Genomic DNA, 14,354 nt, shown 5'->3' with positions numbered 1-14,354 from the left:
TTGCTGGGTCAAAATCCTGGAACTCCCTAACAGCACTGTGGGTGTACCTACACCTCATGGACTGCAGCGGTTCAAGAAGGCAGCTCACCACCACCTTTTCAAGGGCAACTAGGGATGGACAATAAATGCTGGCCCAGCCAGCAAAGCCCACATCCTGTGAATGCATAAAAGAAAAAAAAAGTTTTGTTCTGAGAAACTGTCCAGGAGACACTCAATGAACTCATCCTCCAGGCTACCTTTGCCAGTTTGATTTGTCCAATCTATATAAAGGTTAAAACCTCTCACAATTATTTCAATAACTTTCTTACAAGCCCCCATTATTGCTTGATGTATACTTCATCCTACAGTGTGGCTACTATTGGGGGGGCCCCATAAATTAGACCCACCAGTGTCATTTACCCCTTGCTGTTTCTTATCTCCACCCAAAACTGATTCCACACCTTGGCTGGGATTTTCCACTCCCGCTGGCATTATCACAGGCAGGATGGTAAAATTTGGAGAGTGACCAAAAGTCAATTGACTTTTGGCCGCTCTCCAAGTTTTCCTGTCCCGCCCACAGCGATGCCCACTGCTGGTGGAACCGGAAAATCCTGCCCCTTGATCTTCTGAGCATAGATCATTTCTCACTACTGATTTCATCCTTGTGTGAGTGAGGTGAAGACAATGGGTTAGGGGAGGGCAAGGATAGGTGAGCTATCCCATGTCCCTAGTGTGAAAAGCATTGTGAGCTCAGTTTGGAGCAGTCGGTTCTGCCAGATTTAAAGAGATAGCAAACTTCACATTTTAATGGAGTAACTCTATCACTGCCTCAAGGCTTAAAACAAAAAACATAAAAACCACAATTGCTTTAAAACCAAATTCCTAAACACACCTTCTGGATTGGCTCAAAAATTCCACAAAGAAAACAACCTGTTAAATTCTAAATAAAAACAGCAAATGCTGGAAATACTCAGCAATCTGCCAGCATCTGTGGAGAGAGAAAGATAGATAATGCTTCAGAGCAATGACCTTACATCAGAACTGGGAACAGTTAAAAATGTAATAGGTTTTAAGCAGGGTCAAAGGTTGGGGGCGGTGGAAGGGTGGGGGAAAAAAGGGAAGATCTTCCATAGGGCAGAAGACAGGAGGGATTAAATAAGATAAGAGTTGGTGGTAATGGGACAAGTAAAGGAAAAGAAAAGAGAAAAGAAATGTGTTCGGAAGAGGTGTGAATGGAAGGATGATGAACAGCTGCCATTCTGAAAGCAAAGCGAGATAAACAAGGTTAAAATCGAAATGGGCAAAGAAGAAGGAAACAAAATGGAGGGGCAGAGTTTATGCACTGAAATTGTTGAACTCAGTGTTGAGTCTGGGATGTTGTAAAGTGCCTAATCGAAGGGTGAAGGCAGAACCTTCAACGGTGAAGTGATTAAAATCGAGGATGTTCAACAGGTCAGAATGGGAGGAGCGTAGCGATGGCAGAAGCTGGAGGAGGGAAGCATAATAGAGGGACAATGACCATGGGGAGATTTGAAAACAATGATAAGAATTTTAAAATTGAGCCATTAATGGATCAGGAGCCGATGTAGCCTTGTTTTGAGTTAGGATACAAGTCAGGGACTCTCATAGTTCCTCAGTGTCTGTTGTCTGCTCTAATTCGTGGGTCTGCTCTGTGATCTCTTTCAGTCAGACTTACCCTGATGAATGGAAATGAAGGGCGCAGTGAATAAGCCTGTGACTCCAGCGAGCAAACAGGGGAGCCGCAGCATGGAGCGGCCAAGAGCTGCCAGTCTCACATCATCTGGAACAAAGTCCTCAAACTATGCGTCCTCCTTACCCACCCACTCCCAGCTCACCAAGGTATGACACAGCCCCGCTGGTGTGGGATGGCACAGTCCAGGGAGCAACTGGGTGATGGACTTTCTCCCCTGGTGCTTACGTTGTGATACATTCCCATGTATATCCTTCAGAACTATTCAGTCCACCTAATTCCTCCATCCTCACATGATGCCTGTGGTGTAGCAGGGAGAGGGTGTGCGGTGTGCTGGGTGCCATTTAGAGATGAAGCATGCCAGGGAGAGATGCGACATGTGGGGAGAGGTGCAGTGTGCCAGGGAGAGCTGTGGTGTGGGGGGAGAGATATGGTGTGTAGGGAGAGGTGCAGTGTGTGCGGAAGGGTACGGTGTGCTGGGGATAGGTGCGGTGTGCTGGGGAGAGGTATGGTGTGTGAGGAAGGGTACAGTGTGCTGGGGAGAGGTACAGTGTGCTGGGGAGAGTAGCGATGTGTGATGAGAGGTACAGTGTGTGGGGTGAGGTGCAGTGTGTGCAGAAGGGTACAGTGTGTGGGGACAGGTACAGTGTGTGGGGACAGGTACGGTGTGTGGGGAGAGGTACGGTGTGTGTGGAAGGGTACAGTGTGCTGGGGAGAGGTACAGTGTACTGGGGAGAGTAGCGATGTGTGGTGAGAGGTACAGTGTGTGGGGAGAGATGCAGTGTGTGCAGAAGGGTACAGTGTGTGGGGACAGGTACAGTGTGTGGGGAGAGGTACAGTGTGTGGGGAGAGGTACGGTGTGTGTGGAAGGGTACAGTGTGCTGGGGAGAGGTACAGTGTGCTGGGGAGAGGTACAGTGTACTGGGGAGAGGTACGGTGTGCTGGGGAGAGGTGCGGTGTGTTGGGAGAGGTACAGTGTGTGGGGAGTGGTGCAGTGTGTGTGGAAGAATACAGTGTGTGGGGACAGGTACAGTGTGTGGAGAGAGGTACAGTGTGTTTGGAAGGGTACAGTGTGCTGGGGAGATGTGCGGTGTGTGGGAGAGGTACAGAGTGCTGGGAAGAGGTACGGTGTGCTGGGGAGAGGTACGGTGTGCAGGGGAGAGGTGCAGTGTGTGGGGTAAGGTGTGTGTGGGGAGAGGTGCTGTGTGTGGGATGAGGTATGGTGTGCTGGGGAAAGGTGCAGTGTGCTGGGGAGAGGTACGGTGTGTGGGGAGAGGTGCAGTATGTAGGGGGAGATGTATGTAGGGAGAGGTGTGTTTGGGGAGAGAGGCAGTGTGTGGGGAAAGGTGTGTGTGGGGAGAGGTGCAGTTGTGGAGAGAGGTGCAGTGTGTAGGGAGAGTTTGCAGTGTGTGGGGAGAGGTGAGTGGGGAAGAGGTGCAGAGTGTGCGGAGAGTTGTATGTGGGGAGAGGTGCAGTGTGTAATCAGAGATGTGTGTAGGGAGAGGTGTGTGTGGGGAGAGGTATGGGGGAGATGTGATGTTTGGGGAGTGGTGCAGTGTGTGGGGAGAGAAGCAGTTTTGGAGACAAGTGCAGTGCGTGGGGAGAGATGCAGTGTGCAGGAAAGTTTGCGGTGTGTGGGGAGATATGTGTGTGGGGAGATATGTGTGTGGGGAGAGGTGTGTGTTGGGAGAGATGCAGTGTGTGGGGAGAGGTGTGTGTGTGGAGAGGTGTGTGTGGGGAAAGGTGCGTGTGGGGAGAGGTGTGTGTGGGAAGGTGTGTGGGTGGAGATGGGGTGTTTGTGGAGAGATTAGTGTGGGGAGATGTGTGGTGTGTGGGTGAGGTGCGGCATGTCAGTAGCATGTGGCTTGGAACCCGTATGGTTTACCCATGGCCGTACATAAGACTGTGTGCTTCCAGTCTCTGTCTGTGTTACAGTTTATGTTCTTCTCCAGAATTTGACCTTAGTAAACATGAATTGGTCTTTCTCTTACTGAGGCTGATTAATGTGTTGTGTATTTTCAGCATTTTTGGTTTAATTACGTAATCTATATGTATGGAAACAGAAAACACATACTCAGTGGTCATAACTACAGCTGATGGTGTTCACTGTGTGAAGTGTGATGTCAACCACATTGCATTTTTGAAAATTAAAGCTGAATATTTGGATTTGAGTCTGCATGTACACAAACCATTAAAATCTAGCTAACGGATATCAAATGTAATCAGAAAGGCGAGTGGAATGTTGGCCTTTTCCTCAAGGGAGCTGGTGCACTGGGAGCTGGGAGAGATGCTTCAGTTGCACAAAGCTTTGCTTAGGCGCCATGTGGATTATAACTGCATTTAGATCCGGGAAGCACACCTCAGAGAGGAGATAGCAGCCTTGGAAATTCACCAAAATGATCCCTGAGCTAAAAGGGTCAAATTATGAGAACAGTTCGAATAGACTGGACTTGGATCTCGAGTTTAGAAGATTAACGGGTGATCTAATTGAGGTGCTTAAGATGATTAAGTGACTCAATAGGGTTGATAGAGAGAAACTAATTCCTCTGGTGAGGGCTGTCCAGAACAAGGGGGCTGAAACTTCAAATTCGAGCCAGGTTGTTCAGGAAGCACTTTTTCACTCAAAGGGGAGTGGAAATCTGGAACTCTCTCCTCCAAACAACTGTGAATGCTGGGGCACAATATTACGCTTGGTGGCGGGCACGTACCTGAGTGTAAAATAACGTGCGATGACCTCGGGCGTGCATTCCCACATCATCGCGCAGTCTCGTGATATTTCGTTTGGCGGGCAGACACCGGAGTCGGCTGTGTGCCCGCCAATAATTGGAAGACCTATTAAGGCCCTTAACAATCTAATTAAATTCAAGTTTAAGCTGCCCGTCCAACCTTACCGTTGTCGGGCAGGCAAAAAGGCCGAGCGGCCTTTACATTTTTTAGGAAACCTCTTCCACGAGCGGGATGAGGTTTCCTAAAGCAAATAAACATCAAATAAAAACTTCATTTTTCAATTAAAAACATGTCCCAGCTCATGTGATAGTGAGCACCCCCACCAAGGGAAAAATCCTGCCCCTGGTGATGGTTGAAAATTTCAACGCTGGGATTGACAGATATGGGGCACAGATGGGTAAATGGAACTAAGTTACAGATCAGTGCTGGGGTTTCAACATTTTACAATTTATATAAATGACTTGGATGAAGGGGGCTGAAGGTATGGTGGCTAAATTTGATGATGATGCAAAGATCGTTAGGGAAGTAAATTGTGAAAAGGATGTAAGGAGGTTACAAAGGGACATAGAAAGGTTAAGAACATGGCAAAGATCTGGCAAATGGGGTAGAATGTGGGCGAATGTGAAATTGTCCATTTTGGGAGGAAGAATAAAAAAGAAGCTTATTATCTAAATGGTGAGGGGTTGCAGAGCTCTGAGGTACAGAGGGATCTGGGTGTCCTAGTGCATGAATTACAAAAGGCTAGTATGCAGGTACAGCAAGTAATTAGGAAAGCTAATTGAATGTCATCATTTATTGCGAGGGGAATTGAATATAAAAGTAGGGAGGTTATGCTTCAGTTGGACAGGGCACTGGTGAGGGCACAAGTACTGTGTACAGCATTGGTCTCCTTATTTAAGGAAAGATGTAAATGCGTTAGAAGCTGTTCAGAGAAGGTTTACTCAGCTAATACCAGGAATGGGTGGGTTGTCTTATGAGGAAAGGCTGGACAGGTTCGGCTTGTAACCAGTGGAATTTAGTAAGAGGCAACTTAATTGAAATCTTTAAGATCCTGAGGGGTTTGACAGGGTGGATGTGGAGAGGACGTTTCCTCTTGTGGGAGCATCTAGAACTAGGGGTCACTGTTTAAAAATAAGGGGTCGCTCATTTAAAACAGAGATGAGGAGAAATTTTTTCTCTCAGAGGATTGTGAGCCTTTGGAACTCTCTTCCTTAAAAGGCGGTGGAAGCAGAGCCTTTGAATATTTTTAAGGCAGACCAAGATAGATTCTTGGTTAACAAGGGGGTGAAAGGTTATTGGGGGTCGGCAGGAATGTGGGGTTAAGGCAACAATCAGATCAGCCATGATCTTATTGAATGGCAGAGCAGGCTCGAGGGGCCGAGTGGCCTACTCCTGCTCCTAATTCATACATTCGTATGTATGCTCTTATGTATCAGCCGTGATGCAACTGAATGTTGGCACAAGCTCAAGCGACTGAACGGCCTCCTCATATTCCTATGTTCCTGAGTCTGTGATGGATTTGTGTGTGTGTGTGTGTGTGGGTGTGTGTTGTGATGGTTCACACAAGGTGGGACTGCATTTAATACTCTACAGTAATGAGCTGTCAGTGAGCTGCAGTGAGACAGTCACCATTCTGCCACTAATTTCCAATCTCTTCCCTCAGGTGAAGAGTAAAAGCAGCAATGATTTATTGTCAAAGTCCAGTGGCAGCCTGACCTCAAGCTCATCGAGACTAAAGAAAACAATTACCATGGGAACCATTGATGAGCTCACTGAGGACAGGGCAAAGAACAGATCAGGTAGGAGGTCACAAGGTCAGGGGAGTTCAATGCCAGGCATTGTACCAAATGGAGACTGCGCCTGAGGTGAGGGATTGGGGAATACATTACAGGCCGCACTGTCTGCCTCGCCAGGAACCATCTGTGACTGTTTGGACTGGATTTAATGGAGGTGATGGAGGTCTTGACCAACAGCAGGAGCCTTACCTTTTTGGAAAGGGCCACCATGTTATGTGCCACTTAACTGGACAGCAGCAGGCCTTCCCCTGGTTCAAGGACCCCAGGGGCGAAAGTCCTGTCTGCCAAGGGCTGCTGGCCAATGGAGGACTATTGAATGGTAGCAACATCCCTAGATCCTAGGCCACAGATCAATGATGGAAGACGGGGGGAGGTCCCAGGGTGGGGGTCATGGGGGAAGGCAGTCAGCAGCAAGGGCAGGGAGAAGGCCCTCTGTGTTCCCTCACCCGTCCCAAAGCCCGGTCTCTCAACCAGGCACTCAAGCAACTCCACACGGGTTTGCATGTCATCCTCACTCTCGCCTGCCACTGGGTCACTGGGTCAATGTCAGAGGCCATGGGATGAGGCCCCTAAGCAGGGCAGTAATCACCCACTTAATGGCCTCAGTTGGCAGTGGTGTGGCTCGGCTCTCCACGGGCCTACCTGTCACTTACTTAATCAGGGTGGAGGCATGAAGATGGTGAGCTCCTCACGCCTGTCACCCTCCCACCTGATTAACTGCCCTGCCCCAGCCAATAAACCCGCCCCGGGGAGGGCATTAAACTCCACCCTTTGTGTGCCTGGGCCTGACTCCTCAGGGGAGATTTGACTGGTGCCCAGTTGATGGGCGAGGAAGACGGGTGCTGGTAAAATGCCGGTGAACGGTCCTGCTGACAGGTCCTTTTCCCAGCCGTGGGGTGGCAGGAGTTTGGCTGCACAGAGGCTGGGGCCAACTTACCCAATTATAGGTCAAGTTGAGGGTCATTTTCCAGGGTAGCCACAGGGGGAAGCTGCCAACTGCTTGGAGGCAGGCACCCAGCTGCTTCCTGGGTTTGGGTGGAGGGAGGGGAACATCGCTTCCAGATTAGAGGGAGTGGGATACCGGATTGAGGAGCGGAACTGGTCACAGCTGATCTTTGATCTCAACTCCACTTTGCCACCGGCTCCCCACATCATTCCCCGAGGAACCAAAAATCTGTCAAATTTCCATCTTGAATAAAATCAATGGTGGAGGATCCACAATACTCTGGGGTTGGGAATGCCAATGATTGCAATGTCATTTTAAATACAGCGATCCCTGTGGGGGCAATAACAGCCTGCCCTGTCCAATCATGTAACCTCTGGGTAGTGACCCCGCCTCACCCCAGGATGTGATCCCCCTGAAGCTTTGACACCCCCCAAATCTTAGTGCCCCCGCCTTCCTTCTACTTCTGGCTGTGGTGCAGACAGCGACCTCAGTGAACAAGTTGGCCAGATTTGACCCTGCTGCCCTGAACATTATATAGGCCAGAATATTACGCTGGGCGAGCGGGTGTGTGCCCGACACACCCAAGCGTGAAATGACACGCGATGACATTGGGCAGTCTCTCAATGTTTTGTTTAGCGGGCAGGTGCCAGAGTCAGCTGCGCACCCACTGATAACTGAAACGTCTGTTAAGGCCATTAACAAGCTAATTAAATTCAAATTTACGCTGCCAGTCCAACCTAATGGTTAGCGGGCAGGCGAAAAGGTCAAGTGGCCTTTACATTTTTTAGGAAACCTCATCCACGAGTGGGCAGCTCTGTGCCTCAGGGAGATTGAAGCACTCTTTCTCGCGCATGAGGGAACTGCACACCAGGCCCGCTCCCCCCCCCCCCCACCCGCACAGGGAGCGCTCAGCGCTGCCACTCACAATCCACGTAGGGCAGGCCTTAATTGACCCACCCGCGTGAAATCACGGAGCGGAGCTGATCGCAGGCGGCAGTCCGCCTCCCGAACGCCCCGCCAAGCCCATCCGACAAGGGAAAAATTCCAGCCATAGACTGCAGCCATTATATAAACTGCACCCATTATATAAACTGCAAACATTATATAAACTGCACCCATTAAATAAACCGCAAACATTATATAAACTGCACCCATTATATAAACTGCAAACATTATATAAACTGCACCCATTATATAAACTGCAAACGTTATATAAACTGCACCCATTAAATAAACTGCACCTGTTATATAAACTGCAGCCTTTATATAAACTGCAGCCATTAAATAAACTGCTAAGATAAAAGCAAAAAACTCCGGATGCTGGAAATCCAAAACAAAAACAAAAATACCTGAAAAAACTCAGCAGGTCCTTCAGCATCTGCGGAGAGGAACACAGTTAACGTTTCGAGTCCGATTGACCCTTCAACAGATCTAAGGAAAAATAGAAGAGAGGTGAAATATAAGTTGGTTTGGGGGGGGGGGCGGGTGGGGGGACAAGTAGAGCAAGTGATAGATGGAGATAACCAAAAGATGTCACAGACAAAAGGACAAAGAGGTGTTGAAGGTGGTGATATTATCTAAGGAATGTGCTAATTAAGGGTAGAAAGCAGCACAAGCAAGGTACAGATAGCCCTAGTGGGGGTGGGGTGGGATGAAAGGAAGGGATCGAAATAGGCTAAAAGGTAGAGATAAAACAATGGATGGAAATACATTTAAAAATAATGGAAATAGGTGGGAAAAGAAAAATCTATATAAATTACTGGATAAAAAAGGGGGGATCAGAAAGGGGGTGGGGCTGGAGGAGAGAGTTCATGATCTAAAATTGTTGAACTTAATATTCAGTCCAGAAGGCTGTAAAGTGCCTAATCGGAAGATGAGGTGCTGTTCCTCCAGTTTGTGTTGAGCTTCACTGGAACATTGCAGCAAGCCAAGGATGGACATGTGGGCATGAGAGCAGGGTGGTGTATTGAAATGGCAAGCGACAGGGAGGTCAGGGTCATGCTTGCGGACAGACCGAAGGTGTTCTGCAAAGAGGTCACCCAGTCTGCGTTTGGTCTCTCCAATGTTTGGGAAACTGGATTGGGAGAAACGAATGAAGAAGACTAAATTGAGGGAAGCGCAAGTGAAATGCTGCTTCACTTGAAAGGAGTGTTTGGGCCCTTGGACGGTGAGGAGAGGGGAAGTGAAGGGGCAGGTGGTTGCACCTTCTGCGGTTGCATGGGAAGGTGCTGTGTGAGGGGGTTGAGGTGTAGGGGGTGATGGAGGAGTGGACCAGAGTGTCCCAGAGGGAACAATCCCTGCGGAATGCCACCAGGGGGGGTGAAAGGAAGATGTGTTTGGTAGTGGCATCATGCTGGAGTTGGCGGAAATGGCGGAGGATGATCCTTTGAATGCAGAGGCTGGTGGGGTGATAAGTGAGGACAAGGGGGATCCTATCATGTTTCTGGGAGGGAGAGGAAGGTGTGAGGGCAGATGCACAGGAGATGGGCTGGACACAGTTGAGGGACCTGTCAACCACTGTGGGTGGAAAACCTCAGTTAAGGAAGAAGGAAGACATGTCAGAGGAACTGTTTTTGAAGGTAGCATCATTGGAACAGATGCGACGAAGGTGAAGGAACTGAGAGAATGGGATAAAGTCCTTACAGGAAGCGGGGTGTGAGGATCTGTAGTTGAGGTAGCTGTGGGAGTCGGTAGGCTTGTAATAGATATTGGTGGACAGTCTATCACCAGAGATTGAGACAGAGAGGTCAAGGATGGGAAGGGAAGTGTCAGAGATGGACCATGTGAAAATGATGGAGGGGTGGAAATTGGAAGCAAAATTAATTAATTTTTCCAGGTCCAGACGGGAGCACGAAGCAGCACCGAAGTAATTATCGATGTACCAGAGAAAGAGTTGTGGAGGGGGCCGGAGTAGGACTGGAACAAGGAATGTTCCACATACCCCATAAAGAGACAAGCATAGCTGGGGCCCATGAGGGTACCCATAGCCACAACTTTTATTTGGAGGAAGTGAGAGGAGTTTAAGGAGAAATTGTTAAGTGTAAACTGCCCCCGTCAAATAAACTGCACCCATTATATAAACTGCACCCATTAAAAAAACTGCAGCCATTATATAAACTGCACCCATTAAATAAACTGCACCCATTATATAAACTGCACCCATTAAATAAACTGCAGCCATTATATAAACTGCAACCTTTATATATATGTACTGCACATATTATATAAACTGCACCCTTTATATAAACTGCAGCCTTTATATAAACTGCACCCATTATATATATTGCTACCTTTATATAAACTGCACCCATTATATAAACAGCACCCATTATATATATGCAGTCTTTATATAAACTGCACCCTTTATATAAACTGCAGCCTTTATATAAACTGCACCCGTTGTATAAACTGCACCCATGATATATATTGCTGCCTTTATATAAACTGCACCCTTTATGTAAACTGCAACCTTTATATGTACTGCATCCATTATATAAACTGCACGCATTACATAAACTGCAGCCTTTATATAAACTGTACCCATTATATAAACTGCACACTTTACATATATTACAGCCTTTAGATAAACTGCACCCAATATATAAACTGCACACTTTACATAAACTGCAACCTTTATATAAACTGCACTCAATGTATAAACTGCACACTTTACATAAACTGCAACCTTTATATAAACTGCACCCAATATATAAACTGCACCCTTTATATAAACTGCGGCCTTTATATAAACTGAATCATAGAGTCAGAGTTATGCAGCACAGAAACAGGCCCTTTAGCCCATCGTGCCCATGCTGGCCATCAAGTACCTATCTAATCCCATTTTCCAGCATTTGGCCCGTAGCCCTGTATGCTATGGCATTTCAAGTGCTCATCTAAATACTTCTTAAATGTTGTGAGGGTTCCTGCTTCTACCACCCCCTTAGGCAGCGAGTTCCAGATTCCAACCACCCTCTGAGTGAAAAAAGTTTCCTCAAATCCCCTTTAAACTTCCTGCCCCTTACCGTAAATCTATGCCCCCTGGTTATTGACACCTCCGCTAAGGGGAAAAGTTTTTTCCTATCTAGCCTATCTATCCCCTCATAATTTTGTATACCTCTATCAGGTCCCCCCTCAGCCTTCTCTGCTCTAAGGAAAACAGCCCTCACCTATCCAGTCTCTCTTCATAGCTGAAACGCTCCAGCCCAGGCAACAACCTGGTGCATCTCCTCTGCATCCTCTCCAGTGTAATCACATCCTTCTTATAGCGTGGTGACCAGAACTGCACACAGCACTCCAGCTGTGGTATAACTAGTGTTTTATACAGCTCCATCATAACTTTCCTGCTCTTATATTGTATGCCTCAGCTGATAAAGGCAAGTATCCCATATGCCTTCTTAACCACCTTATCTACCTGTGCTGCTGCCTTCAGGGATCTACGGACATGTACACCAAGGTCCCTCTGATCCTCTGTATTTCCTAGAGTCCTACCATTCATTGTGTATTCCCTTGCCGTGTTAGTCCTCCCAAAATGCATCACCTCACACTTCTCAGGATTAAATTCCATTTACTACTGCTCTGCCCATCTTACCAGCCATCCGTATCATCCTGTAATCTAAGGTTTTCCTCTTCACTATTTACGACACCACCAATTTTTGTGTTATCTGCGAACTTACTGATCATATTTCCTACATTCACATCTAAATCATTAATGTACACTACAAACAGCAAAGGTCCCAGCATCGATCCCTGCGGTACACCACTTGTCACAGGCTTCCAATCACAAAAACAACCTTCAACCATCGCCCTCTGCCTCCTGCCACTAAGACACTTTTGGATCCAATTTTACAAATTGCCCTGGATCCCTTGGGCTCTTACCTTCTTGACCATTCTCCCTTGTGAGACCTTGTCAAAAACCTTACTGAAGTCCACGTAGACTACATCAACTACACTACCCTCATCTACACACCTGGTCACCTCCTCGAAAAATTCAATTAAATTTGTTGGACATGATCTCCCCCTGACAAAGCCATGCTGACTATCCCTGATTAATCCCTGCCTCTCCAAGTGGAGATTAATTCTGTCCCTCACAATTTTTTCCAATAGTTTCCCTACTACTGATGTTAGACTCACAGGCCTGTAATTACCTGGTTTATCCCTACTACCCTTCTTGAATAATGGTAACACACTCACTGTCCTCCAGTCCTCTGGCTCCTCTCCTGTGGCCAGAGAGGATTTGAAAAATAGTGTCAGAGCCCCTGCAATCTTCTCCCTTGCCTCACATAGCAGCCTGGGATACACCTCATCTGGGCCTCGGGATTTATCCAGTTTTAAGCCAGCTAAAACCGCTAATACCTCCTCCCCCTCAGTGCTAATTTGTTCAAATATATCACAGTCCCCCCTCCCTGATTTCTACACCTATATTGTCCTTCTCCATACTGAACATAGGTGAAAAGTAATCATTTAAAACCTCGCCTACGTTTCCCGGCTCGATGCACAGATTGCCACTTTGGTTCCTCATGGCCCCTACTTCTGGTTATCCTCTTGCCCCTAATATATTTATAAAAATGCCTTGGAATTTTTCTTTATCTTGCCCATCAGTGTTTCTTCATGCTCCCTTTTCACTCTCCTAGTTACTCTTTTAATTATACCCCTACACCTTCTAAACTCCTTTAGGGATTCCTCTAATTTCAGCCCTTTGTGTCTACCATAAGCCTTTTTTTGCCTTATCCAATCCTCTATATCCCTTGACATCCAGGGTTCCCAGGACTTGTTGGTCCTACCCTTCACCTTTATGGGAACACATTGGCCCTAAACTCTCACTATTTCCTTTTTGAATGACTCCCACTGGTCTGATGTAGACTTTCTTGTAGGTAGCTGCTTCCAGTCCACTTTGGCCAGATCCTGCCTTATCATATTGAAATTCCACCAATTCAGGACCTTTATTTCTGGTCCATCTTTGTCCTTTGTCATAACTATCTTAAATCTTACAGAGTTATGGTCACTATCCACGAAATGCTCCCCCACTGACACTTCTACCACTTGCCTGACTTCATTCTTTAAGATTAGGTCCAGCACCACCCCTTCTCTTGTAGGACTTTCTATGTGCTGGCTCAAAAAGCTCCCCTGGATGCACTTAAAGAATTCTGCCCCCGCTAAGTCTTTCACACTAAGACTATCCCAGTTAATATTGGGGAAGTTGAAATCCCCTACTATTATTACCCTATTATTTTTACACTTCTCTGAGACTTACCTTCGTATCTGCTCCTATCTGCCCCTGACTGTTTGGAGGCCTATAGTACACTCCCAGCAAAGTGATTGCCCTCTTTTTGTTTTTAAGTTCCACCCATATGGCCTCATTTGAGGAACCTTCTAAGATACCATCCCTCCTTACTGCTGTAATTGACACCTTGATCAATAGTGCGATACCACCTCCTCTTTTATATCCCTCTCTGTCACGCTTCTATACCCTGTCAAGATTCTATACCCTGGACTATTGAGCTGCCAGTCCTGCCCTTCCCTCAACCATGTTTCTGTGATAGCAACAATATCATGGGGAGAATTTTCTCCCTGTCAGGGATGCTGAGTGGGAGCAGGCGCAAAGTTGATCGCTGCCCACGATTGGCTGCATGCCGCCATTTTATGTGGGCGGGCCAATTAAGGCCCGCCCAGTGTGACGCGCACCCGGAAGCGCTGAGTGCTCCCTGTGTGGGCGGGTGGAGGAGGGAGAGTCGGGGTCTGCGCACTTTTGCGCATGCGTGCAGAAGAGCTCAGAAATCTTCCTGAGGCATAGAGCTGCCTCAGGGAGATTAAGTCTGGCACTGAAAATTTGAAAAATAGACACGCCCCCTCATGTGACAGTGTCACATGAGCTGGGACATGTCAATGAATTTTAATAAAAAATATTATTGGATTTATAAACACTTCATGAAACCTCATCCCGCGCGTGGATGATGTTTGATGATAAATGTGAAGGCCACTTGGGCTCTTCACTTGCCCCCCAACTTTGAGGTCGGACTGGCAGCCCAGACAACCACTTCAATTAGTTCAATAATGGCCCTAATAGGCCTTTGACAGTTTGGCTGCGCACCCGCCAAACTGAAGATGGGAATGAGGGGTGGTGAGGTCGGGACACCTGCCCGATGTCACCGCGCGTCATTTTACACTTCGGCGAGCGGGGCCCACCCCCGCACTGCCC

General features: G+C 47.4%; 1 protein-coding gene across 3 annotated transcripts in view; it reads left to right on the top strand.

Annotated features, from left to right (window-relative positions):
* Positions 1-14,354, top strand: part of LOC121283585 (cytospin-B-like) — a 57,179-nt gene that overhangs the window by 10,883 nt on the left and 31,942 nt on the right. For 2 of the 3 annotated variants that reach the window (XM_041198336.1, XM_041198335.1), the window contains exons 2-3: positions 1,666-1,839; positions 6,081-6,216. In XM_041198336.1, coding sequence (XP_041054270.1) covers positions 1,684-1,839; positions 6,081-6,216 — 292 coding nt within the window. In that variant the 5' untranslated portion in view covers positions 1,666-1,683. The remainder of the gene's footprint in view (positions 1-1,665; positions 1,840-6,080; positions 6,217-14,354) is intronic. The other variant, XM_041198337.1, reaches the window with a different exon arrangement.

This window comes from Carcharodon carcharias, chromosome 10 (genome assembly GCF_017639515.1).
Source record: "Carcharodon carcharias isolate sCarCar2 chromosome 10, sCarCar2.pri, whole genome shotgun sequence".
In the NCBI taxonomy this organism is placed as follows: Eukaryota; Metazoa; Chordata; class Chondrichthyes; order Lamniformes; family Lamnidae; genus Carcharodon; species Carcharodon carcharias.
Note: the sequence above shows the minus strand (reverse complement) of the source record. Positions and strands in the feature narration are given on the sequence as shown.